At 44.9% G+C, this 24581-nt stretch overlaps 1 protein-coding gene across 1 annotated transcript in view; it reads right to left on the bottom strand.

The window, feature by feature from the left end:
- The window catches only part of NALCN (sodium leak channel, non-selective), a 346536-nt gene that overhangs the window by 5847 nt on the left and 316108 nt on the right, over window positions 1-24581 (bottom strand). Inside the window, exons 35-41 of the mRNA XM_067536921.1 lie at window positions 24165-24233; window positions 22186-22334; window positions 21283-21376; window positions 14643-14775; window positions 13807-13922; window positions 6387-6544; window positions 5562-5712 (exon numbers count right to left, since the gene is read on the bottom strand). Of these exons, the coding sequence (XP_067393022.1) occupies window positions 5562-5712; window positions 6387-6544; window positions 13807-13922; window positions 14643-14775; window positions 21283-21376; window positions 22186-22334; window positions 24165-24233 (870 nt within the window). The remainder of the gene's footprint in view (window positions 1-5561; window positions 5713-6386; window positions 6545-13806; window positions 13923-14642; window positions 14776-21282; window positions 21377-22185; window positions 22335-24164; window positions 24234-24581) is intronic.

Here is a 24581-nt window from a genome sequence, read left to right as displayed (position 1 = left end):
GGGGCGTTATGGAGGTGAAGGCCACCATGTGGCCAAGGAGGGAAAGGCATCAGCAGATGTGTGTACGCAGTTTGTAGCGTAGCTGCATGATGAGAAAGGTGAGGGTGGCAAATCAAGCAAGAAGTGGTGGTGATGCTGAAATGGCGGACCCGGAACTGATAATGGAAGTATCCCATCGTAAAATGGAGAAATTTCTGATGAACTGGGTGGATGTCGATGTGGAAATATTCATCTTTCATATCAAGAGCTATGAAATAGGATCCCTGGGGGAGGGATGGAAAAATGAGGTGAAGCATGACCATCTGGAACCAGAATTTGCATATGAACTTGTTGAGCAATTGGAAGTCCAGAACGGAGCAGCAGCCACCCCTCTTTTTTGGAACAGGGAAATAAGGAGAATAGAACCCGCAGTCATGATAGCAGTGGAGGATGCATTCTATGGTGCCCTTCTGGAGGAGAGTGTCTGCTTCCTCTCAGAGATCATGATGGGAGGGTTCTCCATGGCCATCATGGAATGGGTAACAAGGGGGGAACAAGAGGAACTCTATCGAGTACCCCTGGTGAATGATGTCCAACACCCATCAATTGGTGGTGATCTTGCCTCAATTATGGGCAAACAGGGCAAGACAACCCCCAAAGACAACCTGGGGCACCATAGAAAGGTGAGAGGAGGTTCATGGGTCTCGATGGAAGAGTCAAAACAGCTGTTTGGGTAGATGTTGTGGGAAAGCCGAGGGAGCGGAAGTGGTAGTGGCAGAGTAAAGGGGTTGTTGGGTGCATGGACAATGGTGAGACAGTTCCTGCGGTCGTTGAAAGTAGGATTGGTAGGAGGTGCGAGGACAGGGGTGGGAGCTGAGATGTAGATACTATGTGACCGCAGACTGGCACATGAATCTTTGAGTGAGCGGAGGAATTCGTTCATCTTATCTCTAATTGGAGCCAGGAATCTTGGCAGAGTACCACACTGGTCGCCAGGAAGTGGGATGCTGTATCAGCAACTTCTTCCACTTCTTGGAGGGTCACCTTGGCAGTCAGTTTGCCCTTGTCCAGCAGCACCTGGAAATCCTGCTGTTTCTCTTCTGGGAGAATGCCCTGGAATGCCGTGAATTGCGAGTATGTCAGGAAATTGTACTTTTCCAAGAGGGCCTGGTAATTCGCAATACATAACTGAAGTTCTGCAGGCGAATAAACCTTTTACCCCCAAAAGTCCAGCTTCTCTACCGCCCGGTCCCGGAGGCTGGCCTTGAGATGCTGTTGTCTAGCGTATTAGGTTGCCGCGTGGACCATGAGTGAATTGGGGGGTGAGTAAGCAAGGGAGTCCATACCATTAGTTGGGACGAAGTATTGTTGCTCAGTGTGCTTCGGAGTAGGGTTACAGGAAGCCAGCATGTGCCAGACCAATTGAGCTGGATGAAGGATATCCTTGTGGATAGGGAGGGCAGTGTGGACAGGCCCAAGCAGTTGCAGAATATCCAGGAGTTGGTTTTGTGGTTCCTAGCTTCTTCCATCGTGAAGTTGAGAGCTGTAGCCACGCACTGAAGCAGGTCATGATACTGGCTGTGATTGTCTGGAGGCGGAAGGGAAGGTGGGATGAATGCTTTGCCCGGGGACAATGAGACTTCAGTGAGGACTGGTGGTACCGGTGATGCTGGTTGTACGGTGACTTCCTCCATTTCCTCATAAACAAAGGGGGGCATTGTGGGGACAGGAGATGGCCAGTAAAGCAGCAGTGGTGGTATCTCATGGTCCCAGTATGGGTCCCAGGGAGGTCAATAGAGCCAAGCACATGGGTTGCCGGGCATCGGTGGTAGTGGAGTAGTGGAACCACGGCTCAGTGGAAGAGTCATATGTGGGTGGACAGGGACCATCACTCAAAGAATTTGTTTCTGATAAAATGAGAGCTGTATTCAAACTATCAGTTTTAGGTTTTACAAAATTACAAAGCAGCAAGAGGCAGATCCTACAATTATAGAACTCAGTGGCCAAAATCCCATTGACTTCAATAGCACAGACACCAAATGAGCTTTTGTAAAATTAAAACTGCATCAATGAGATCCTTACTTGAGATTTGAAATTCACCCCTGCATAAATAGAAGAAAAGGGGAGAATAACAGCAAGCACTGTTTCAAATTCCCTGCTGCGCTAAATCACAAACGTTTCATGGCAAAAATACAGATTTTTGTGGTGAAATTTCTTACTGTAATTTTTGCCCAGGTCAATTGTTTTGCCAGCAAAAATGGCAATAACTCAGTGAAAATATTATAACCAGCCCAAATGTTCTAAACATTCTGGGCCTGATTTTCACAAATACAGGAACACAGGGCTTTATGTACCTAATCTGCACATACATATAGACATACGTTTGTATGTTGAAATAAACAAAACTGCCTTTTTTTGCATATAAATAACTTATTTGCACTTCTGGCACTGGAACAGCACATGCAAATTAGGCTTCAGAATGTACATTACATTTGGGTCTTCTTTGAGGATTGTAGTACCATCTTCTGGGGATCTATTCTGCAGTGATGAAGACCCTTGATTTGGTGGTGGCTTATAGAGTGATCTTTTGCCTGACTATCTATCCAAGATGGAGTGATAGTGGCAATGTAAATATCAGAAGTACAAATTCCAGAAACTGGCACTCACTTTAACCTCTACCAGGTTGTTTAGAAGAGTGCATGATCCTGCACCACTAAAGATAATGGGCATTTTGCTATTAACTTCAACTTCAATTTCATGAGATGGTCGAGTTCAGGATCCTGACAAAAGGAAGAAAGGAAAACAGTAGGATACGGACCATGGACTTCAGAGAAGCAGACTTTGACTCCCTCAGGGAGCTGATGGGCAGGATCCCCTGGGAGGCTAATATGAGGGGGAAAGGAATCCAAGAGAGCTGGCTGTATTTTAAAGAAACCTTATTGAGGGCACAGGAACAAACCATCCCGATGTGCAGAAAGAATAGCAAATATGGTAGACGTCCAGCTTGGCTTTACAAAGAAGACTTTGGTGAACTTAAACCTAAAAAAGAAGCTTACAAGAAGTGGAAGCTTGGTCAGATGACTAGGGAGGAGTATAAAAATGCTGCTCGAACATGCAGGAATGAAATCAGGAAGGCCAAAGCACAACTGGAGTTGCAGCTAGCAAGGGATGTGAAGGGGAACAAGAAGGGTTTCTACAGGTATGTTACCAACAAGAGGAAGACTAGGGAAAGTGTGGGCCCCTTACAGAATGGGGGAGGCAACCTAGTGACAGAGGATGTTGAGAAAGCTGAGGTACTCAATGCCTTTTTTGCCTCTGTCTTCACAGACAAGGTCAGCTCCGAGACTGCACTGGGCGGCACAGAATGGGAAGGAGGTGAACATCCCGCAGTGCTGAAGGAACAGGTCCAAGACTATTTAGAAAGATTGGACATACACAAGTGCATGGGGCCAGATGCAATGCACTCAAGGGTGCTGAGGGAGTTTGCTGATGTGATTTCAGAGCCATTGGCTATTATCTTTGAAAGCTCGTGGCAATTGGGGGAGGTCCCTGATGAATGGAAAAAAGCAAATATAGTGCCCATCTTCAAGAAAGGGAGGAAAGAGGATCCAGGGAACTACAGACTGGTCAGCCTCACCTCAAACCCTGGAAAAATCATGGAGCAGGTCCTCAAGGAATCCATTTTAAGGCACTAGGAAGAGAGGAAGGTGATCAGGAACAGTCAACATGGATTCACCAAGGAAAAGTCATGCCTGACCAACCTGATTGCTTTCGATGAAGAGGTGACTGGCTCTGTGGATGTGGGGAAAGCGGTGGACGTGATATACCTTGACTTTAGCAAAGCTTTTGATATGGTCTCTCACAGTATTCTTATCAGCAAGTTAAAGACGTATGGGTTGGATGAATGGACTATAAAATGGATAGAGAACTGGCTAGAGCATAGGGCTCAACGAGTAGTGATCAATGGCTCCATGTCTAGCTGGCAGCCGGTCACAAGTGGAGTGCCCCAGGGGTCGGTGCTGGGGCTGGTTTTGTTCAACATCTTCATCAATGATCTAGAGGATGGGGTAGATTGCACCCTCAGCAAGTTTGCAGATGACACCAAGCTAGGGGGAGTGGTAGATACCCTGGAAGGTAGGGATAGAATACAGAAGGACCTAAACAAACTGGAGGATTGGGCCAAAAGAAATCTGAAGAGGTTCAACAAGGACAAGTGCAGAGTCCTGCACTTTGGACAGAAGAATCTCATACACAGCTACAGACTGGGGACCGATGAGCTAGGCAGCAGTTCTGCAGAAAAGGACCTGAGGGTTACAGTGGATAAGAAGCTGGATATGAGTCAGCTGTGTGCCCTGGTTGCCAAGAAGGTTAATGGCTTATTGGGCTGCATTAGTAGGAGCACTGCCAGCAGATCACGGGAAGTGATTATTCCCCTCTATTTGGCATTGGTGAAGCCGCATTTGGAGTATTGTGTCCAGTTTTGGGCCCCCCACTACAAAAAGGATGTGGAGAAGTTGGAGAGAGTCCAACGGAGGGCAACAAAAATGATTAGGGGGCTGGAGCACAAGACTTATGAGGAGAGGCTGAGGGAACTAGGCTTGTTTAGTCTGCAGAAGAGAAGAATGAGGGGAGATTTGATAGCAGCCTTTAATTACCTGAAAGGGGGTTCCAGGGAGGATGGAGCTAGGCTGTTCTCGGTGGTGGCAGATGACAGAACAAGGAGCAATGGTCTCAAATTGCAGTGGGGGAGATCTAGGTTGGACATTAGGAAAAAGTTTTTCACTAGGAGGGTGGTGAAGCACTGGAATGGGTTACCTAGAGAGGTGGTGGAATCTCCATCTTTAGAGGTTTTTAAGTTGCAGCTTGACAAAACCCTCGCTGGAATTATTTAGCTGAGGTTAGTCCTGCTTTGAGCAGGGGGTTGGACTAGATGACCTCCTGAGGTCCCTTCCAACTCTATGATTCTATGATTCTATAAGAGCAAGACTGGGCCCACAAAGACATTTCCCCAAATAATGTACTCTGTGCTTTATTCATTTGGCTTTGTCTGTTGCAGAGCAGGTCTTACAGTTTTCCTGCTGTGTAAGGAGTAGTTGGCAGCAAAAGTTTTTGCCTGCAAAATATGCTAAATTTACTAATTCTGTTAATGTAATTTTTCACTGAGGATATGTCTATGTTAGGGAGATTATACCAGCATATCTATGCCGGCATAGTCCTGTAGTGCAGCCTACACTGATGGAAGGGGGTTTCCATTAGTGTAAGAACACCACCTTCTCAAACAAAGTTAGCTCTGTTGATGGCAGCATTCTTCTGTTGACACAGTTGCAGCAACACTAGGGGTTCGATTGGCATAGCTATGTCAGTCAGGGGTGTGATTTTTTCACACCCCGGCTGATGTACCTATGTCAACTTAACTTTTAAGTGTAGACCAAGCCTGATTTTTCCACTGATACATATTTTTGCACATAACTTGTAATGATGGCTCCAGAGTAAACGAGGCAAAGTGAGAGAAAACTCTAGCTTTGTTGTCTGGTTCAGTTCACTGCAAGCACTCCACCAGCACGTGCTTTTGCTTGACTTACTGCTCTGATACGCTTTAAGCATTTCTTCAGCCACATGCGTATAGTCTGTTTGGCCACTTCTTCTTCAATCGTGTACTCCAGTTGTTCCCTGGCAAGAAGCTCTTCTAATTGAAGACTTTTCCTGATATCAACAGACCTATATGAGAGCATGCTAGAAGAAATACACAAATAGTTAGTATTTTTAAAAAGCCAGTGTACTTACCTATATTATTATTAAAAGTGATACATTTTTAAAATCTCAATGCAAAAATGTCAAACTTTGGCACCTATAGTAAATTTATATAGATAGCTAAATTAAGTTGAAGGGAGGATCTACTGGGGCTCAGCATAACTGAAAATCAGGCCACCTACATATAGGTGCCTAAATATGGATTCAGGTACTTAACTTTAGGCACCTTAAGTTTGAAAATTCAGTTTTGTTTTCCCGTTTATGCTGCCTGTTTACCTTTTTTGCATTTTTCTCATCTGGGAAAATGTAATCATTGAAGGATACTCAGTTTCACTTTTGTTTATAGTTAATTTTACTGTCAGGTTTTCACCTGTGCTAGCGCAATACTGCATTGTTTGGATTTACAAACACAGCAAGGGAATGTTAGTTTATTTCAAGTGGGAATTTAGAATGCTCATGGAGACATTTCTCTGGGACTTATATTTTCTACTGTAAAAATTAATTTTGAGGAAACATCCAATATTTGGTTTACATTTAAGTAGAGAGTAGCGCTTTAGACACTAGATTGTATCCCTAACTCATTTTTCAGGCTCATGTACAAAGTTTAGTCTGCCGAGAAACCTATTACACAAACTTAAAGGAAAAGTCCACAATACCTCAATACGTCATGGAAAGTGACATCTCCACCATTATGCAGCCTCTCCATTTCATAGCACATGTGCTTGAACAAAAGTTTGTCTTTGTCAAGATCTACCTCCAACCTCCCACGTAGCAATCTCAGCAGAAACTTCACACGGAAGGTAGGGATTACCCCCTAAATAGGATTGGAACATAGCTTGTTAATTATGGCTACCTTATGAACTTGGGCAGTATGTGCACGCCCCCTTCGGGGAGGCTAGCCACTTGCCCCACCCCTTCTTCCTGAGGCCACGCCCCCATGCCCCCTGGCAGAGCCCTGGCCGCCCCCAACTCCCCAGCCCCAGCTGAAGCACTGCAGCTCTGAGCCCTGGCCAGAGTGGAGCAGCTCCGAGCAGGCCCCCCCAGCCCCTGGCCAGCATGAAGCAGCCCTCCCCCCGAGCCCTGGCCACCCATCTGGCACCTGGAGCAGTCCCGGCTGTGCCTGCCTGCCAGTGGCTCCATTACCCGCTGCCCGCCCATGAGGGACTGGAAGAGGCAGAGCCACCAAGACCCAGGTGTTTGGCAGTGTGACAGCGGCTGTGGCCTTTGATACCCACCGCCTATGCTTATAAATAATTCAGAAGTTCTATGTGATGCTGTTTCTCTAATATGATACAGATGCTATTTCTCTAAAGACCCTACACAGCAGCCAGGAGTGTGCCTCTCAGCCAGGGTAAACAGACTCATGCTAGCTTTGCTTGACCTAGTGTGCTAGAAATAGCAGTGTGGAGCTTGCGGCTCTGGCAGAGACTCGGACTAGCCACCTGAGCAGAGGACCAGGTAGTTGTGTGGGCTTTAGAGTCTGAGAAGTGTGAGGCACAGCGTCCACTAATTAGAGTAGAAACTCCTTGAAAAGCAGGAGGACATAAGAGAGGGTTATTTACTTGTGCGGTAACTGAGGTTCTTTTAGATGTGTGTCCACATGGGTGCTCCACTGTAAGTGTGGCAGCACCTTGGCATCTGAAGTCGGAGATCTTCAATATCAGTGCCTGTTGGACCGCACATGCACACCTCCTCTGCCTTGTGCAGTGCGCAGGAAGTATATGTAGCACGGTCCAACCACCCTCAGTTCCTTCTCTGCCACAGAGCCCATACATTACGCTATGAAGCAGAGGGGAGGAGGGCGGAGCACCCCCGGGGACACACATCTCGAAAAACCTCAGTTACTGCACAAGGTGGGTAACCCTCTCTTCTTCTTTGAGTGATGTCCCCATGGATGCTCTACTGCAGGTGATTACAAAGCAGTACCCCTAGTTGGAAGGTTGGGGCTTTGGAGTGGCTTGTATAGCTGAGGATAGAACCGTACATCCAAGGATGGTGTCGGCAGAGGAATCCTGCAAAATGGCATAATGTTGGGCAAATGTATCTGAGGATGCCCATGTGGCTGCCTTGCATGTGTCAATAATAGGAACATTGTTAAGAAATGCAATGGAGGTTGACAGTGCTCGGGTGGAGTGTGTTCTTATCGAGGTAAGAGCTTGTTCATTATGGAGTTCATATGAGAGGCGTATGCATTGCGAAATCCATTTACAGAGGTGTTGTTTCGATATAGCATTGCCCTTGGACCTCTCGGTGGTGGATATGAACAGACATGGTGATTTTCTGAATGGTCTATTCTATCCAAGCAGAATGATAATGCATGCCTTTCGTCCACTGTAGGGAGAGCTGCATCCCATTGGTTACTATATGGTTTGGGAAAAAAGGTGGGGAGGTGTATGGATTGGTTCAAATGAAAAAATGTTATGACCTTGGGTAGAAATTTGGCGTGTGGACAAAGTGTCATGAAACACAGTATATGGCATGTATGCCATGAGGGCCGAGATTTCTCCCACCCATCATGTCATGGTGATGGCAACGAGAAAGGCAGTTTTCATAGCTAGATATAAATGTGAGCATGTTGCCATTGGTTCAAAGATCTGGTCTCGTCAAAGATTGTAAGACTAGGTTTGGGTCCCAGGAAGGGGTGGGGGCTCATATCTCTGGGGATAGATTTTGGATGCCCTTTATGAAACACTTAACAAGGGTGTGTCTGAATACCGCGTATCCTTCAATAGGATGGTGAAATGTAGTGATAGCAGCCAGGTGTGCTCTAACTGAGCTGTTGGCTAGTCCACCCTGTCTGAGTTGGAGGAGGTACTCCAGGATGAGTGGTAATGGAGTGTGAGCTGCTTCAATGCACCTAGGGGTGCACCAATGTTGGAATCTATTCCATTTATGTGTGTATGTGCATCTAGTGGTGTCATGTCTGCTATGTAATAAAATATGTTTCATTGGGTCAGATCAGGCTACTTTTAGACCCCTGAACCAAGAAGGAGCCATGCCTTCAGATGGAGTGTTTGTGGGTTGGGGTGATGAAAACTTCCAGTGTCCTGTGAAAGGAGCCATGATGCTGGAGGAAGGTTGATAGGCCAGCATAGCATCATACAAAGCAGGTAGATGTACCATACTTGTTGAGGCCATGTAAGGGCTATTAGAGTGATGCAAGATCAGTCTTCCTGTATTTTGCATAAGACTTGGAACAGGAGGGGAAAAGGGGGGAATGCATACAGTAATGGTACATTCCAGATTATGAGAAAAGCATTCCCCATTGATCCTCATCCCAGACCTGCTCTGGAGCAAACCTGAGGGCAATGGTTGTTCTGTTGGGTGTCAAACATTTCTATGGTAGGATGGCCCCATTGATGGAATATGGGTCGGAGTGCTCTCATATCCAGTTCCCATTTGTGTTTGTGAGAAAAGCTCTGCTCAATGTGTCCACCTTGATGTTCTGATGCTCGGTAAGGTATGCAGCCGAAACAGAAATGTTGTTTGGACACGAAAGTTCCATAATTTGATTGATGTCGAACAGAGAGAATGGGATCTCGCTCCTCCCTGCCTGTTGACATAATACATGCAGATGAGATTATCTGTCATCACTCGTATCGTCTGGTGTTTGAGGAGAGGTAAGAAAGGTCAACAAGTATTGCAAACCACTCTTAGTTCTAAAAGGTTGATGTGAAGAGTGGATTCGGTGGGTGTCCATCTGCCTTGTATCTTGTGTTTGAGCAAATGTGCTCCCCAGCCAATGAGGGAAGCATCAGTGGTTAAAATCATGGTAGGTGAGGGTTGGAGAAAGAGGACCCTGGCACAAAAGTTGTTGGGATGTGTCCACCACAGCAGAGAGTCCTTGACTTGTCTTGGCATGGACAATAGCTTCTACATGCTGTGTTTGTTAGGGAGGTACACAGTGCGGAGTCAGCCCTGGAGACATTGCATATGTAATCTCACATGTCTGACTATGAAAGGGGCTGCTACCATGTGTCCCAGGAGCTGCAGGCAGGTATGCTGAAATCTGGGGGCACACTCGTGCATTTGAGATCAGTGCTGTTATGGCTGTGAACTTGTGAGGTGGTAGAATTGCTCTTGCTTGTATGGCATTGGGTTGAGTGCCTATGAATTCCAATGTTTGCACCAGTCTCAAGGTGGATTTTTCAAGGTTGATAAGGAGACCTGTGCTTTTGAAAACGTTCATTGTTGTGTAAACCGCTTGGAGTGCTTCAGCCTCATATGAAGCTTTGAGGAGGCAATTGTCCAAATATGGGAAGATAGTGATTCCTCTCTTTTTTAAGAGGGCTGCAACCACTGCAAGTACTTTGGAAAAAACTCACGGTGCTGTTGATAGGCTGAAAGGCAGTACTTTGTACTGGAAGGAGCTGTCACTTATTATGTATCATTGGAAGCGTCTGTGAGCAGGATGTATGGTGACATGGAAGTATGCATCCTGTAGGTTGAGGGCTGAGAACCACTCTCCCCTGTTCAACAGAAGAATGCTGGTATGATGGTGGAGAGGGTGTCCATCTTGAATTGTTGCAGTTTGAGAAACTTGTTTAGGTTGCGAATGTTCAAAATGAGATGTCAGCCACTGGATTTCTTCTGAACCAGGAAGCAGTGGGAGTAGAATCCTTGTCCTGTGTGTTGTACAGGGACCAGCTCTATAGCTCCCAGTTGCAGAAGATCGTTTACTTCAAGGATAAGCTCATGAGAGGGGTCTCTGAAGAGGGATGGGGAGGGGGAGTGGTGGGATGGTATAGTTAAGAAGGGCATCGAATATCCTTCCTTTATTATTTCCAGGACCCATCTGTCCAAAGAGATAAGCATCCAAGATAATAGGAATGGAGCTAATCAGTTGCCAAACTGGTGGTCTGTTTGTGATGTCAAGCCACAGAGGGTCTCCGAGCCGTGGATGAGGTCGAGGGCTCACTTTGGTCACTGCAAACAGAAGGTGGTGCTGATAGATGGTGATGCGCCTTAATATGGTCTTTCAAACTTGTCTTAAACGTTTAGGAACTTAGGCTTGATCTACACTTACCCGGCAATTCGGTGGCAGTTGACGGGAGTTACGCAAGCTACACAGAGTAGCTTGCGTAACTCCCATCAACTGCTGTACTTCTGTTCTGCACAGTGTCTTCACTGCACTGCGCCACTTGAGGAGGTGGTTTTAGTATGTCGACTTCCTGATTGATTGAGCGGGTCTACACTGACTGCTCAGTCGATCCAGATAAGTCGATCTGATGGCAGCAACTTTGCCACTTCAGTGTAGACATACCCTATGTTTCTTTGTGGTGCCCTCCCTCATCAAAAGCTGTTAATGCCACAGATCTAGCTGAGGACAGCATTCTTGAGGTTTGTATCTCAGGATTTGAAGAGGGGGCCATTCTCTTCTTACCCTCGTCCCGGTCAGAGGATGTTTTTCTCTTAGTTTGGTGTGGAGAATGACGGTCAGTAACTGATCTTGACAATTGTGAGGGCCTCTCTGGGGAGGAGTGTGAGGCAGGATTGGAGGGTGGATGAAGGGACTTATCCATCAGAAGCAATTTAAGTCTGATGTCTCTGTCCTTTATTGCTCTAGGTTTCAAGTCAAGGCACAGGAAACACTTCTGAGGAATGTGTTCCTCTCCCAAACAATGAATGCATTCTGCATGGCCGTCCGTTATCAGGAAGGCAGAACCACAGGAGATGCACCTCTTAAACCTGGGAGAACCAGGCTTGAGGGGGAAGTAACACTTCCCGTCCGGGAAGGGAGAGAGGCAGGGAAAATGGAAACCTACATTATGCTAAAGACTGTAGGGTTGTAGAAATTAATATAAAGTAGTAGGAAAAAATTAATACAAATTTTGTTTTGATGAAAGAAAGGGGAAAAACATAAAGAACTGACTAACTAACTAAGTGGGGAGTTTATTACAGAACTATCTAAGGAGAAGGTGAAAAATGGGCTCGGCTAAGGGTTCTGTTCCAGACCACAGGCAGTAGAGAAGGAACAGAGGGTGGTCAGACTGGAGAGTGCTATATATACTTCCTGCACACTGCGTGAAGCAGGGGAGGTGCACATGTGCAGTCCGATGGGCACTGCTATTGAAGATCTCTGACTCCAGACACAAAGGCACTGCTGCATCTACAGTGGAGCACCCCTAGGGACATTACTCGAAGAAGAACAATATTTTTACACACATGATGGGGCAGCTGCATAACAGGCATAGTAGCACACATCTGTTATTTTTTAGAGTTCTAGCTGATTTTATTCTTAATGAATGACAAGTTCAAAGAACCCAGTTATATTCACTCACCTCTAGGCCTAATGTTTAATTCTCAGGGAATAAAAATGCTTAGGGCTGATTTTCAAAGCCACCTGTTTGGATATGCAATTTCCATTTCAAATGAATGGAAACTGGGCACCCAAAGTCTCGTTATGTCTTCTTGCTTTTCAAAGTGATGCTACTCTAATTAGCATGCTAACTTCAGTCCTGTTAGCACAAGTCTGTCGATCTGGGCTAGGATGACCAGATAGCAAGTGTGAAATATTGGGAGGGGGAGGGGGGTGATAGGGTCCTATGTAAGGCAATGCCCCTAATATCAGGACAGTCCCTATAAAATTGGGGCATGCGGTCACCCTAACCCGGGCTGGGAGGCTCGTTCCCACCTGTGTTGTAGATGTACCCTTTGACTTACATGGGGCCAGGACTGTAACAAGGGTATGTGCAATTAAACAAGGCAGACATAAAGGGCCATATCTTCAGCTGGCGTAAATCAGCAATCGTTCCATTGAAGTTGATGGAGCTGTCCTGATTCATACCAGCTGAGAATCTGGCCCACATAATTTGCCTAAGATTTTCAAAGTTGCCTAGGGGATTTGGATGCCCAGTTTCCACTCCAACATAGGTGGCTTGAAAAATCAGCCCTTATGCCTAGAGTTGAATGAATTTAACCTGGTTCTTTGCACTTGCCATTCATTAGGAATAAAGTCAGCTAGAGCGCTAAACAGTCACTATGCCTGTTATGCAGATGCCATATCATGTATGTATACAGAGGTGTGATCATATTGTTATATCTTCTTGCTTTTCAAAGAGCTTCTACTCCAAGATGTAACCAACATACAAACTTCTTGATGTGTTTGTGGCAACAATTTTGGGTCTGGCTGTTGATAAAGAACTAGGAGTGAAAATATTTTCTCCAAAATTTGTGGAATCAAATAGTTCTCTTTGAACATAATGTAATGTAACATATTTTTTTTTTATTATAGGAAGGGATGGAAGTCCTTTGCTATAAAAAGTCCCACATCACAGTGCTCTCCTCTCAGCCCTACAATGTAGCACTCTGAGTCCTGCCAGCCCTGCAAACACAGGACATAGACTTTGATCCCCACATTGCAATCTGTTGCCACTAGACCATCGGCTAATCTCAACACACTGTAGTTCATATTCAAAATTGTTTAAAGTAATTCAGTGGTGGGATGAGTGAACCATTCATGGTTTAGTTCCTGTTGGTATTCAAACCTCTAAGTTGTTCCCCCACCCAGGTCCTCTCTCCTTTTCAGCGAAGCCATTCAGAAGACAAGAAATGTAAGCATGTGCGTCTTTGAACCCTTAGTTGAAGGGACAACTCCTGTGCTGCACAGAAGGAAAGGAATGTGGCTATAAGCCTGTAAACACCTATACACATGCTTTAACTTTACTTCTGTGTGTAGTCCCTGGGAGCAAAGTTAATCATGCATGTCCATGTTTGAAGGATCAGGACCTATGTGAACTGCAACAGCTCATGTTCACTGACCTTTTGTGAGCCTGGGCTAATGTTAAAAAAAAAAAAAAAATCCTACCATCCCAAACTCACCCTGATTCTAGATGGGTTTGAGGCTCAGTGGCTTAGCACAGCCCACTTTATGTTTTCCTTGTAATACATTTTTTGAGGAAACAATGCAGAGGATTTACTTAGATCATAAATTCTTTGAGGGGCAGGGACTTGTTTTGTTGTGGGTTTGTATAGCATCTAACACAAAGGGGTCCTGGTTCATGATTGGGGTATTATGGTAAAACAAATAATAATAATAATAGTTCTGAGTGCAGTGATTATTGTCAAATATCTTACCTCTCTTTTGTCATCAACCATGTTCCATATAATTTGAAAATGTCTAAGATCATTATAGCTTAAAAGTTGGTCTTCTTCAGTGGAGTAAAACAATGAGAAATTCTCCACAATAATTGCTAAAAAGCACATAAATTAAACAGTGTAAGCCTAAGCCTGTCAGTACTTTCCAACAGTTACACATTAATTAGAGATAATGTATTTTAGCAGGAACTGAATTTTCACATGGGGCTGTAACAGTAACAACCTACAAGCAATCCTGATGCTAATACACCCCCATATTTCAATGTGCAAATGCCCATTTTGCATATGGAATGTTAGAAAGTTGTGTGTGTTTTTGTTCTGCTCAAATTTGAAAATTTGGTTCTTAAATCTTAAGTAGGGGCCTATTCTAATGCCCATTAAAATCAACTGGAAGATTCTCATTTATTTCAGCGGGAGTTGGATTATCAGGCCTATAAAATATAAACCGGAGAGCAGATGAGCTCTGTAAAAATGATTTCCTTCTCATCTACTAACATACTCTTTCATTTTCACATAACTTTCATTTACAGACCTCCTTATCAAAAGACATTTTCTTATTTAGAGTTAACAGGCAGCAATTTAAAGTGAAGATTAGAAACACACAACATACCAGTTAAATATCTGAAAACATCAGACAATTATAATGTGAACTTGAGGGCGTTTAACAATTTCTTTTTACTGACAGAGTTTTAAAAAATGTGATAGTTGATATGGCCTACAACATAAGGACTGTTCTGTATCAGGCACCCAGATCTAATGGCATTCCACCCACATTCTAAGACAACTATTTTTCATATTCAATAATTGTCACTCACCTACAAGCAAATTTAGCATTATGTATGCAATGATGACATAAAAGGAACAGAAATACATCAGGGCACCAGCATAATTTCCACAATCTGTCTTCCAGTATGTGCTGTTATCTGGAGTACAAAAAGGAGGCTGAACCTTTAAAATAAAACAGTAAATAATCATCAGTAAAACAGGCAAGGGATTGTTTATCTGCCTTCAGTTAACAAAAAATGGTTACTAACCTTCTGTAACTGTAACTGTTCTGTAACTGTAACAAGATGTGTTTCTCATGTCCATTCCAAGTAGGTGTGTGTGTGCAACATGCTGCATGGATGTTTTTCCCCTAGCGGTACCCATAGGGTTGGCTCTAGTGCCCCTTGGAGTCATGTCCTCATGGCACTGTACATAGGACCCTGCCAATCCCCCACCTCTTCAGTTTCATCTTGCTGTCTGACTCCAACAGAGGGGTAGGCGGGTGGGTCTTGGAATAGACACGGGCAACATATCTTGAAGAACAACAGTTACAGAAGGTTAGTAACTGTTTCTTCTTCTTCGAGTGCTTGCTCATGTTGATTCCAAGTAGGTGATTCCCAAGCTGGTCCACTGGAGGAAGAGTCAGAGTTCATAGCCTTGCATATTGTGATACGGCTCTGCCAAAAGCAGCAGCATCTCTAGCATGCTGTGTAATACCGTAGTGTGCAGCGAAGGTGTGAACAGATGACCACTTCACTGCTGTACAAATGTTCTGAATCAGGACTTGGGCCAGGAATGCCGCTGGAGATGCCTATGCATGAGTCGTCAATGCAGGGACAGGCACTCCCGCCAAGTCATAACACACCCAGATACACAATGTGATCCATGAGAAAATTCTTTGAGAAGAAACCAGGAGACTTTTCATCCTATCTGCTATTGCTATGAAGAGCTGTGTTGTTTTCCTGAATGGTTTTGATCTCTTGATATAGAAGGCCAAGGCCTGCCTAATATCCAGAAAATACAGCCTATGCACCCGACTGATGGCGTGTGGTTTCGGATAAAAGACTACGAGGAATATGTCCTTGTTTGTATGGAATTGGGAAACCAATTTTGGAAGGAAGGCTGGGTGAGGGCAAAGTTGAACCTCATCCTTAAAGAAAGTTGTGTAGGGAGGCTCCGACATGAGAGCCTTGAGTTCAGACACCCTCCTGGCCAAAGTTATGGCCACCAGAAAAGCGACCTTCCAGGATAGACAGAGGAGCAAGCATGTTGCTAGGACTTCAAATGGTGGTCCCGTCAGCCTTGACAGCATGAGATTAAGGTCCTATTGGGTAATCAGCTGATGCATATGAGCGTATAGACTATCTAGGCCCTTTAGAAAATGCCTGACCATGGGGTTAGTGAATACTGAATGGCCTGCAACCCATGGATGAAAAGCCGAGATGGCATCCAGGTGGACCTGAATTGATGACATCGACAGATCTTGTTGCTTCAGATGTAATCAATAGTTCAGGACAGAGGGTACTAAAAACAGCATAGGTGGGATACCCTTCTGAGCTGCTCAAATGAAAAATCTCTTCCACTTAGCTAGGTAAGTGGAAGGTTTTATGCTGCCAAGGAGGACCTCTCTAACTCGTTCTGAGCACACTTGTTCCAGAGGCTTCAGCTATGGAGCTTCCACTCCATGAGGTGAAGAGACTCGAGATTGGGGTGCCAAAGACTGCCATGGTCCTGGGTGACCAGGTCCAGAACTAGATGCAGAATGACTGGGGCTTCCACTGAGTGGTTGAGAAGACTGGTGTATCAGTATTGACATGACCAGGCTGGGGCTATCAGAATCACAGGGCATCCTTCCTTCCTGATCTTCAGCAGAACCTTGTGAATGAGGTGGGAACGCATAGAACAGCTGACCCATCAAGGGGATGAGAAACGCTTCTGTGATTGATCCCAGACTGTGATTCTGGAAGGATCAGAACTGCAGGCACTTCCTGTTGAGACTTGTTGCGAACATGTCTATGCGGGGAACTCCCCATCATTGGAAGATATTGCTCACCACATCTTGGCAAATAGACCACTTGGGATTGAGAAAGGATCTGCTGAGGCTGTCCACCATCTTGTTATGAGCTCCAGGAAGGTAGGATGCCTCCAGGTGAATCAACTGAGTAATGCAAAAGTCCCATAGTCTGAGGACTTCCTGGCACAGGGGAGAGGAGCATGGTCTATCCTGTCTGTGTATATAAAACATCACTGTTGTACTGTCTGTCATGCTCGATGCACACTTGCCTTCCAGATGAACTTGGAAGGCCTGACAGGCCAGGTGTACCACTCTCAGCTCTCTTACATTGATGTGGAGTAAAAGTTCTGCGTGAGACCAAACACCTTGGGTCCTAAGCTCCCCTAGGTGGCTTGCCAGCCCATCGCCGAAGCATCCGTCACTAGACAAAGTGAGGGGCGAGGTGCAGAGAAAAGTCCTCCTGCATGTACCGTGTGTGGGTTGCACCACTAATCTAGGATCTCGATCGCTGAGGGCGGAAGTGAGACTACTTTGTCTGTGTGGTCCCAAAACAGATGGTACACTGAGGCTAGCCATGCCTGAAGTGGCCTGAAGCGTAATCTCTCATGATGAACTATATATGTGCATACCGACTTGTGCCCTAACAGCTTAAGGCAATTTCGAGCCGTGGTGGTGGGGTAGGGCTTTAAGTCCTCTATGATGTCACATAGGGACAGGAAACAAGATTCTGGGAGGAATGCCCTGGCCTGAACCGGTCTTGCAGCGCCCCAATGAACTCTATCCTGTGAGCGGTCATGAGAGTCGAATACTGCTCATTGACCAAGAGCCCCAGATTGTCGAATGTTGACCGAATCAGGTTCACATCTGCCTCGACCTGCACCCTGGTGTGTCCCTTGTCGAGCCAGTCACTGAGATAAGGATAGACTTGTACCTTCCGCTTCCTCAGGAACATGGCAAGTACTGCCATACACTTGGTGAATATGAACGACGCTGCAGATAGGCCAAAAGGCAGGACCGTGAACTGGCAGTGAGTCCGATTGACTATGAATCAGAGAAATCTCCTCTGACTTGGGTATATGGTCACATGGAAACATGTGTCCTTCAAATCAAGGGCAGCATACTGATCCCTCAGATCCAGAAAGGGAATAATGGAGGCCAAAGAGACCATGCGGAATCTCAGTTTTTTCATTAATTTGTTGAGGTTTCACAGGTCGAGGATGGACCTGCTTTTGGCTTTCGGGATTAGGAAATATCGAGAGTAAAATCCCCTGCCCCATAGCTCCTGAGTAACCTCCTCCACCACTCCTATTCTTATGAGAGCTTGCACTTCTTGCAGTAGAAGTTGCTCGTGAGAGGGGTCCCTGAAGAGGGACAGGAAGGGTGAGGGTTGGGTAAGAAGGAGGAAAGAAAATTGGAGTGAGTAACCCAGTTCCACCCAGCTGTCTGATGTGATATGGGCCCATGCATGGTAGAAATGAGAGAGGCGGTCCAAAATTAAAAGGGGTGGTGGATCCAAGTCTCTCATGCACCGTCCTTGTTTTGTTTGGGACCAGATGATTGTCTCGCGGGTCCAGGTCCTTGACTGGAAGAAGGCTGAGGAGGCCTCCTCCTCTAATTCCTGCCTCTCTTTTGATTATAGTCTTGTGTAGCCTGATTTTGATAAAACCAAGGCAGGGAATGAGGTCTGAAGTGCCTTCTTTGAGGCGCCGTGGTGTGAAGGCCCAGGGACTTCAAGGTAGTCTGATAGTCCTTGAAGCTGTGAAGTTTGGAATCTGTCTGTCCAGAGAACAGAGATGGTCCCTCAAAGGGGAGGTCTTGAATAGTTTGTTGGACCTCAGGAGGGAGGCCTGAGGCTTGTAGCCAAGAACTTCTTCGCATGTTTACGCCAGATGACATGGTACGAGCTGCAGTTCTGCCATATTAAATGCTGCCTGGAGTGAGGCCTTTGCCACCGCCTTATCCTCATCTACAAGGGCTGTGAATTCTGGCTTGGAGTCTGGTGGTTTTGACTCCACAAGCTTGGATATGGACCCCCAATAGTTAAAAGTGTATCTGCTTAGGATCACTTGCTGGTTTGCAATGTCGAGTTGGAGTCCCCCATAGAGTACACCTTTCTACTGAAAACGTCCAACTTCTTAGCGTCTTTGGTGTGTGGCCTTGCTGGCCCTGCCTCTCACGCCCATTAGCTGCCACCACCACAAGCGATCCTGGTGGAGGGTGAGCGTAGAGATACTTATGGTCCTTGGAAGGCATGAAGTACTTTCTCATGGTGTCATGGTCTTTATTAAAGGCAAAGCAACTCTGGAGGGACCACCAGAGCTAAAATATCAACCATAGGGTCTGCACTCTCTGAGACTTCTTCTATTTGGAGCCCCATGTTCTGTGCTATCCTGCGCAACAGCTCCTGGTGGGCCCTGCTGTTGTCCACAGAAGACACAGCCGCTGTTCCCACCACTGCTTCATCTGCTGGCGAAGAAAAAGATGCTCTGGTGAGCACTGTACCCTGTTCTTGCCCTTCTGCACCGAAAGGGTCCCATAGTACTGGCTCCTTGTCCTTAGTTTCGGGGTTGAGGTCCTGCTCAGTGCTGGGTTCAATGCCAGGTTCGAGCCTGGGTTCAGTGCTGCAACCAGTGCCACGTGGGTATGTTCCCAACTGCATGAGTTGGTAGGGTTCTGATCTCGGAAACAAGCGAGAGTGACTTAGAGTGTGACCTCTGTGCCTGGTGGAATGCTCAAGGGGTCCAGAATGGCCATTGGGCTGGTATCTGCCATTGGGGAGGCAAAGGCATGGGGAGGGGTTGTGCCACCTCAACCCTCTAGTGCCATCTGTCTGAAGGAGGCCGGCTCCTTCTTGAGATGTACAACTCCGCCTCAGAGTTGGAGGTGTACTGCTCTCTTCCAGGTGACCAGGGCGGTGCAGCACCTGACAATGCCAGAGAGTGGTGCTGTGGAGAGGGTGACCACGGCATCATGGATGGCTTGCCATTATACGGCACCAGGAGCTTTTTTGAACCTGGTGGTCTGGGGTCCTGGCCTTGATCCTGCCTAAGAGAGGGTGTCTATGAACTCTCTCGCCACCTCAAAGGTCTCCTGTGTGGAGGGGAGCTGTAACTCCTCCTCACGGCTCTCCCTGGGCTCAGTGTCCAAGGGCACCAGACTTGATGGACCCCTCAGAGGGGCCAGAGTCAATGGTACCATGCCTGAGGGTCCAGGACTGGAGTGGCCTGATGTGGGCCGCATTCAGCTCAAACCCTTATGTCCAGATGTTTTTGGCATTGGTGAGTGTTCCGTCCATCTTCTTATGCTTTTTCCATGGGACTGGGGATTGGGAGCAGTGCTGCTTCTCTCCGCGTACAGTGTCCCTCGGTGCCGGAAATTCCTGCCAGTGCTCAGTGTCTCTATGCATAGTGTCTTTCTTTGGCATTGCCTCTCTTACCGACACCAGTGCACTGCACACCAAAGCCAGAGTGCTGGGTCCCGGCTCTGCCGGATTTTGCTCCAGAGGTTGGAGAGCTGCCTCCATTAGGATGAATTTAAGTCTCTGTCTTCTTTCCTTTTGGGCAAAAACCTCTGCGGATCTTGCAGCGATTCTTCTGATGGGTCTTTCCCAGGCACTTGAGACAGTCTGAATGTGGATCATTTCGTGCCATAGGTTTCTTACAGGCACTGCACAGCTTAAAGCCAAGGGATCGAGGGATGCCCCGGTCCCGGGGAGAATGACCCGGATAAGCGGGATCCTAACTACTCTAAGTATACTAATCTATATCACTATCACTATTAACACTAAATATTAAGTATTTATGGGTATGTAAGAACAAGTCCACTAGGGAAGAGTTTGCTGCGCAAGAGAAGAGTGATGTTCCAGCGACTGTCACAGGTGGTAAGAAGGGACTGAAGAGGCTGGGCCTTATACACGATGCCATACAAGCGCAGCTCCAGGAGTCACCAGAGCTGACCCTACGCATACTACTAGGGGAAAAACTTTCCCGCAACTGTGCATGTGGTGCACATATGCCTATTTGGAATCGACATGAGCAAGCATTCGAAGAAGAACTATATTTTTTGAAAATATTAAAGATGATAATACCCCTCAGACAACTCTAGGTTTTGTGGAGAAATAAGAGGGGAGAAAAGAGAAAATATTTCTCTGTTATTTTAAATGAAAGCAGCTCAGAGCTGGCCCTGGAGGTGATGGGTTAGTGGGCAGAGTGTAATGTGGCAGGTCAAAGGTTCATGATAAATCCCTTTATCACATGCTTCTGCAATTATCAAAGCTATCATCACCATACAGGAGGCATGGGTATATATATAGCTTCAGCAAAACAGCAACCAGTGGCAGTGAAATGTTATGACAAATGTTTAACAAATAGCAACCACTCCCATGAATTCAAGATAGGAAGTGAAGAATACCTTATCTGACGTAACTGAAACTACAGGGGGTGGATTTTATGTTAGGCAAAATAAAATGTTAATTGAATTTGGGCCAGGACATCAAAGTTAACGGTCTTATGAAATGTCCGAAGATACGTCATTTAAGGTAAGATTCACCTGAAGGACAATGGCACTATCAACAACACAGTGCTTCTCTGTACCAAGCTACAGCATTGGATACTGAGTCAGAGGGAATTGTGCAACCAGTTTCCTGTCTGTTTTATCTGTGATTGTGCTGTTCTTACCATGCAGTCATGCATAATCTTGTTCCAGTCTTCCCCAGTCACTATTCTGAAGAGCACGGTAATGGCCTTGCCAGCTGATGAGAAGTTTGCATGCCTGGTTTTTTAAGTCAAAAGAGAAAAAAAAGCAGCTCATATGTCAGAAGTAAAAACTTGGCAATACAAACATGCACATTTCTGGACAATTCTTTTGCCATGGGTTCGTCAAGTAAAAAAATCATTTGTATTTTCTATTATTCTTACCCGAGCTTCATACCACATGTATTGTTGGTAGAACTGGGAGAATAATTTGCAAACATATTCACTGGATAATTTATTCCATCAATTTAATAGGGATTTAGGAGCTGAAATTTAGCCACCCAGTTCTGAAAATTTTGGCTAATATCTTAGCAAGTAATAAAAGCTCATTCAGGGCCATATCCTGCCCCTTGTCCTCCTCCAATTTGTGCCTCTTCGGTGGTGCAAAGGGGATAGAGAGCTGTCACTGGGTTTATGTAGGATAATCCCAAGTGACATAAAGCCAATGTAGCTGGCTCACTCTCACTCCACTCGTGGTACTGGGACCATTTCTGGATGAACCAAGAGTGTGAAGAGGTGTAGCTATAGCAGTGTTCCAGCTACCTTGGATGGAACAGTCCTTTGGGGATTGTTCCAGCTAGCACAATGAAGAGCAGCCTTTAGCCTTCTCTATATTATCCTGGGTGTCTGTTTAGCTCCAGGATTTGGGGAATGGAAAGGTGGCTTAGAGCCTTCTATCATACATTTTCAGCTGAGTGCTGCTCAGCTGGACCTAGAGATCTGGCTTTTGGTTGCTGACATAAAACCAAATGAAAATTTGTGTTCAGTAGATGGAAATATTTTATTTGGCTGTTAAAAACTTCCCCCAAAGGGTAGCAAATATCGTACCTGTTAATGTTCTCTCCATATTTCACTGTGCCAAATAAAACCACTCCAGCAAAAGCATAACAAAGAAGTAGTAAGAACATTCCCACTATGATGAAGAAACTCTTATACATGCTGACAACCACAGTCAGTAGCAGCATTTTCAGTGTCACCTGGAAAGGCAGAGAGGAAACTCAATTCATGATATTGTTAAGTAACAAAAATAAAAGAGACTTTAATGCATTTGTAACTTTGACACTTAAAAAGATTCTTATTTTAATTGGGAAAAGAGATAGGCTGATGTGCCAGGCCAGTGGTTTAGTAGCAGCTCAGTGAAATACTACACTATGAGTCTGAGTTTGGAACAGCACTTGGACTCTTGTTCCAAGGTTTATTATGGTGATCAGCACAGGATTTCACTGGAGATTTAAAAAAAAAAAAAGGGGTAACAGATCACAGAACCCACCTATCTACAAGGGCAACATCTAGCACCCCAGAGAGGCTGTGACATAATTAATTCATTGATAATGTAAAATGATCTTAACCAAAATGTTTAAGATTGGTGATCAGTAGAAGCTGCACAATTAGCACTGTGTGGGGGACGGGGGTGTAGTAGTAAACTACTCTGTCTGATCCAGGAGTGATGTTACATAAGAGGAAACCACAGATAATTTTGCTAGTTTAGAAAGATAATTCAGACTGGCACACAGTTGAGGAAGTGTAGAATAGAGGGATCCCAAAGGATTTCCATAAACAATCAGCACAGATTGGTTAAACTATTTTAATTTCTGACACAAGTCAGCCTGTAGTGTCTAAGCAGAGAGAGAGAGACATAATACAGCAAAATGTAGAGAAAATGGAAGCTATATGATATTTTAGAATCATGGTAGAATTACCACCTTAGGTTTAATTAATTTCAAAAACATTTGGACGCTGCAAAAATGCCTCTTTATTTGGAGGGGAGGTGTAACAATTTTAATCAGAATCATGACAAATCTGACAAATCATGTTAACCTTTTCTTCATCACGCTACATCATAGCCATAACTTAAAGGGACGGAGAAAACTCTTAACACAAATCACAAATGACCACATTAAAGGCTTGAAAATTAATCCACAATCATTCAAAAAACTCTGATGAAATTGACCAGGTCTGGTTGCATAAGAGAAACAAGAGTTTTTCATTTGACTTCCAAGACTCTCCAAGTTTTGTGTGGTTAGACTGAAGGCAGATTTTTTTCTTTGCTGAACAGACTCTGTAACTTACCTTTTCTGAACCCTATAGTCCTAATATAGAATTCATTTCCTTCTGTAGTTACTCTAATACGTCTTAAAAAAAATTTCTGCATAGATAGCTGTCAGTTACACATGCTTTCTCTTACATTGGTGTAAATCTAAATACCAAGTAAATCCAAAGTAACTTCAATGGAAATATTCTGAATTTACACCAGTGTACCTGAGAATTTGTGCCAACATCTTTATTTTACTGACCATTAATCCCTTACTAAGATAAAATATTATGTTCAAGTTAACACCAGAAATAGACCTGCATTGTGGAGGATGCACTGCATTGTGGAGCTTTTGCATGCGGACAGCAACACAATGAGATGAGCGCATTGCCCCATACCCTGCTTTCTTGTGGAGAAAATAAATAAAATAAAAATAGCACAGACACATCACAGCACATTGAAAAGGCAATGGTTACAAGTACCAAAAAGGGCACAATATATATGCAGGGTTTTAGGTGGAAATAATTTTAACTGACATGTCCTGGTTACCTTTTTGATGGGAAAAAATGTACAGCATTTCCAATAACTATAATTTATTGTTGATATGTAATACACCTAAAACCCTGGTATTTTAAGTGAAGCATATAAAATGGAGATTTATAGCAGCAGTATATAAAATGGAGACCTACAGAATGTGCTGTAGACAAGCAAAGTGACAAATCTTTATATCTATGCACAAGCACTGTATTGATTGCAATTCCTAAATTGTACTTACATGCTTCCCACAAATTGAGAAGAACCTGAAGACAATTACACATGCACCCATCATATATGTGTATGCATTCTGAAATTTAAACACAGGAGACTTCATATACAGTGTTCCTTAGTGAGCTCTCAAACAACCAGTTTTTAATATGAATCTATCTTTGAATTATACAGCACAATCAGCATATTAAAAAAGGAATGAAACAGAAATAGGTACCGCCAATATGTCAGTAACAAATGCTGAACAATAATAAACTAACAGAAAAAGCTGTGCCATTTCAAAAACACTAACCAAACCTCCCAAAACAACAAACCAATAAAGCCTGCACAGTTCTTTCAGCTGGGCTGTAATTATGTCCAACATCCTCCCAAGTTCTATTTGTCTAGACAGCTGCTGGCTTACAGAAACTCCACAGGCCTGCCAAGC

This window comes from Emydura macquarii, unplaced genomic scaffold, assembly GCF_026122565.2.
Source record: "Emydura macquarii macquarii isolate MOO-44397 ecotype Brisbane River unplaced genomic scaffold, CSIRO-AGI_Emac_v2 contig_3671, whole genome shotgun sequence".
In the NCBI taxonomy this organism is placed as follows: Eukaryota; Metazoa; Chordata; order Testudines; family Chelidae; genus Emydura; species Emydura macquarii.
The sequence above is the reverse complement of the archived record's forward strand: the minus strand, read 5'-3'. Positions and strand labels throughout refer to the sequence as shown.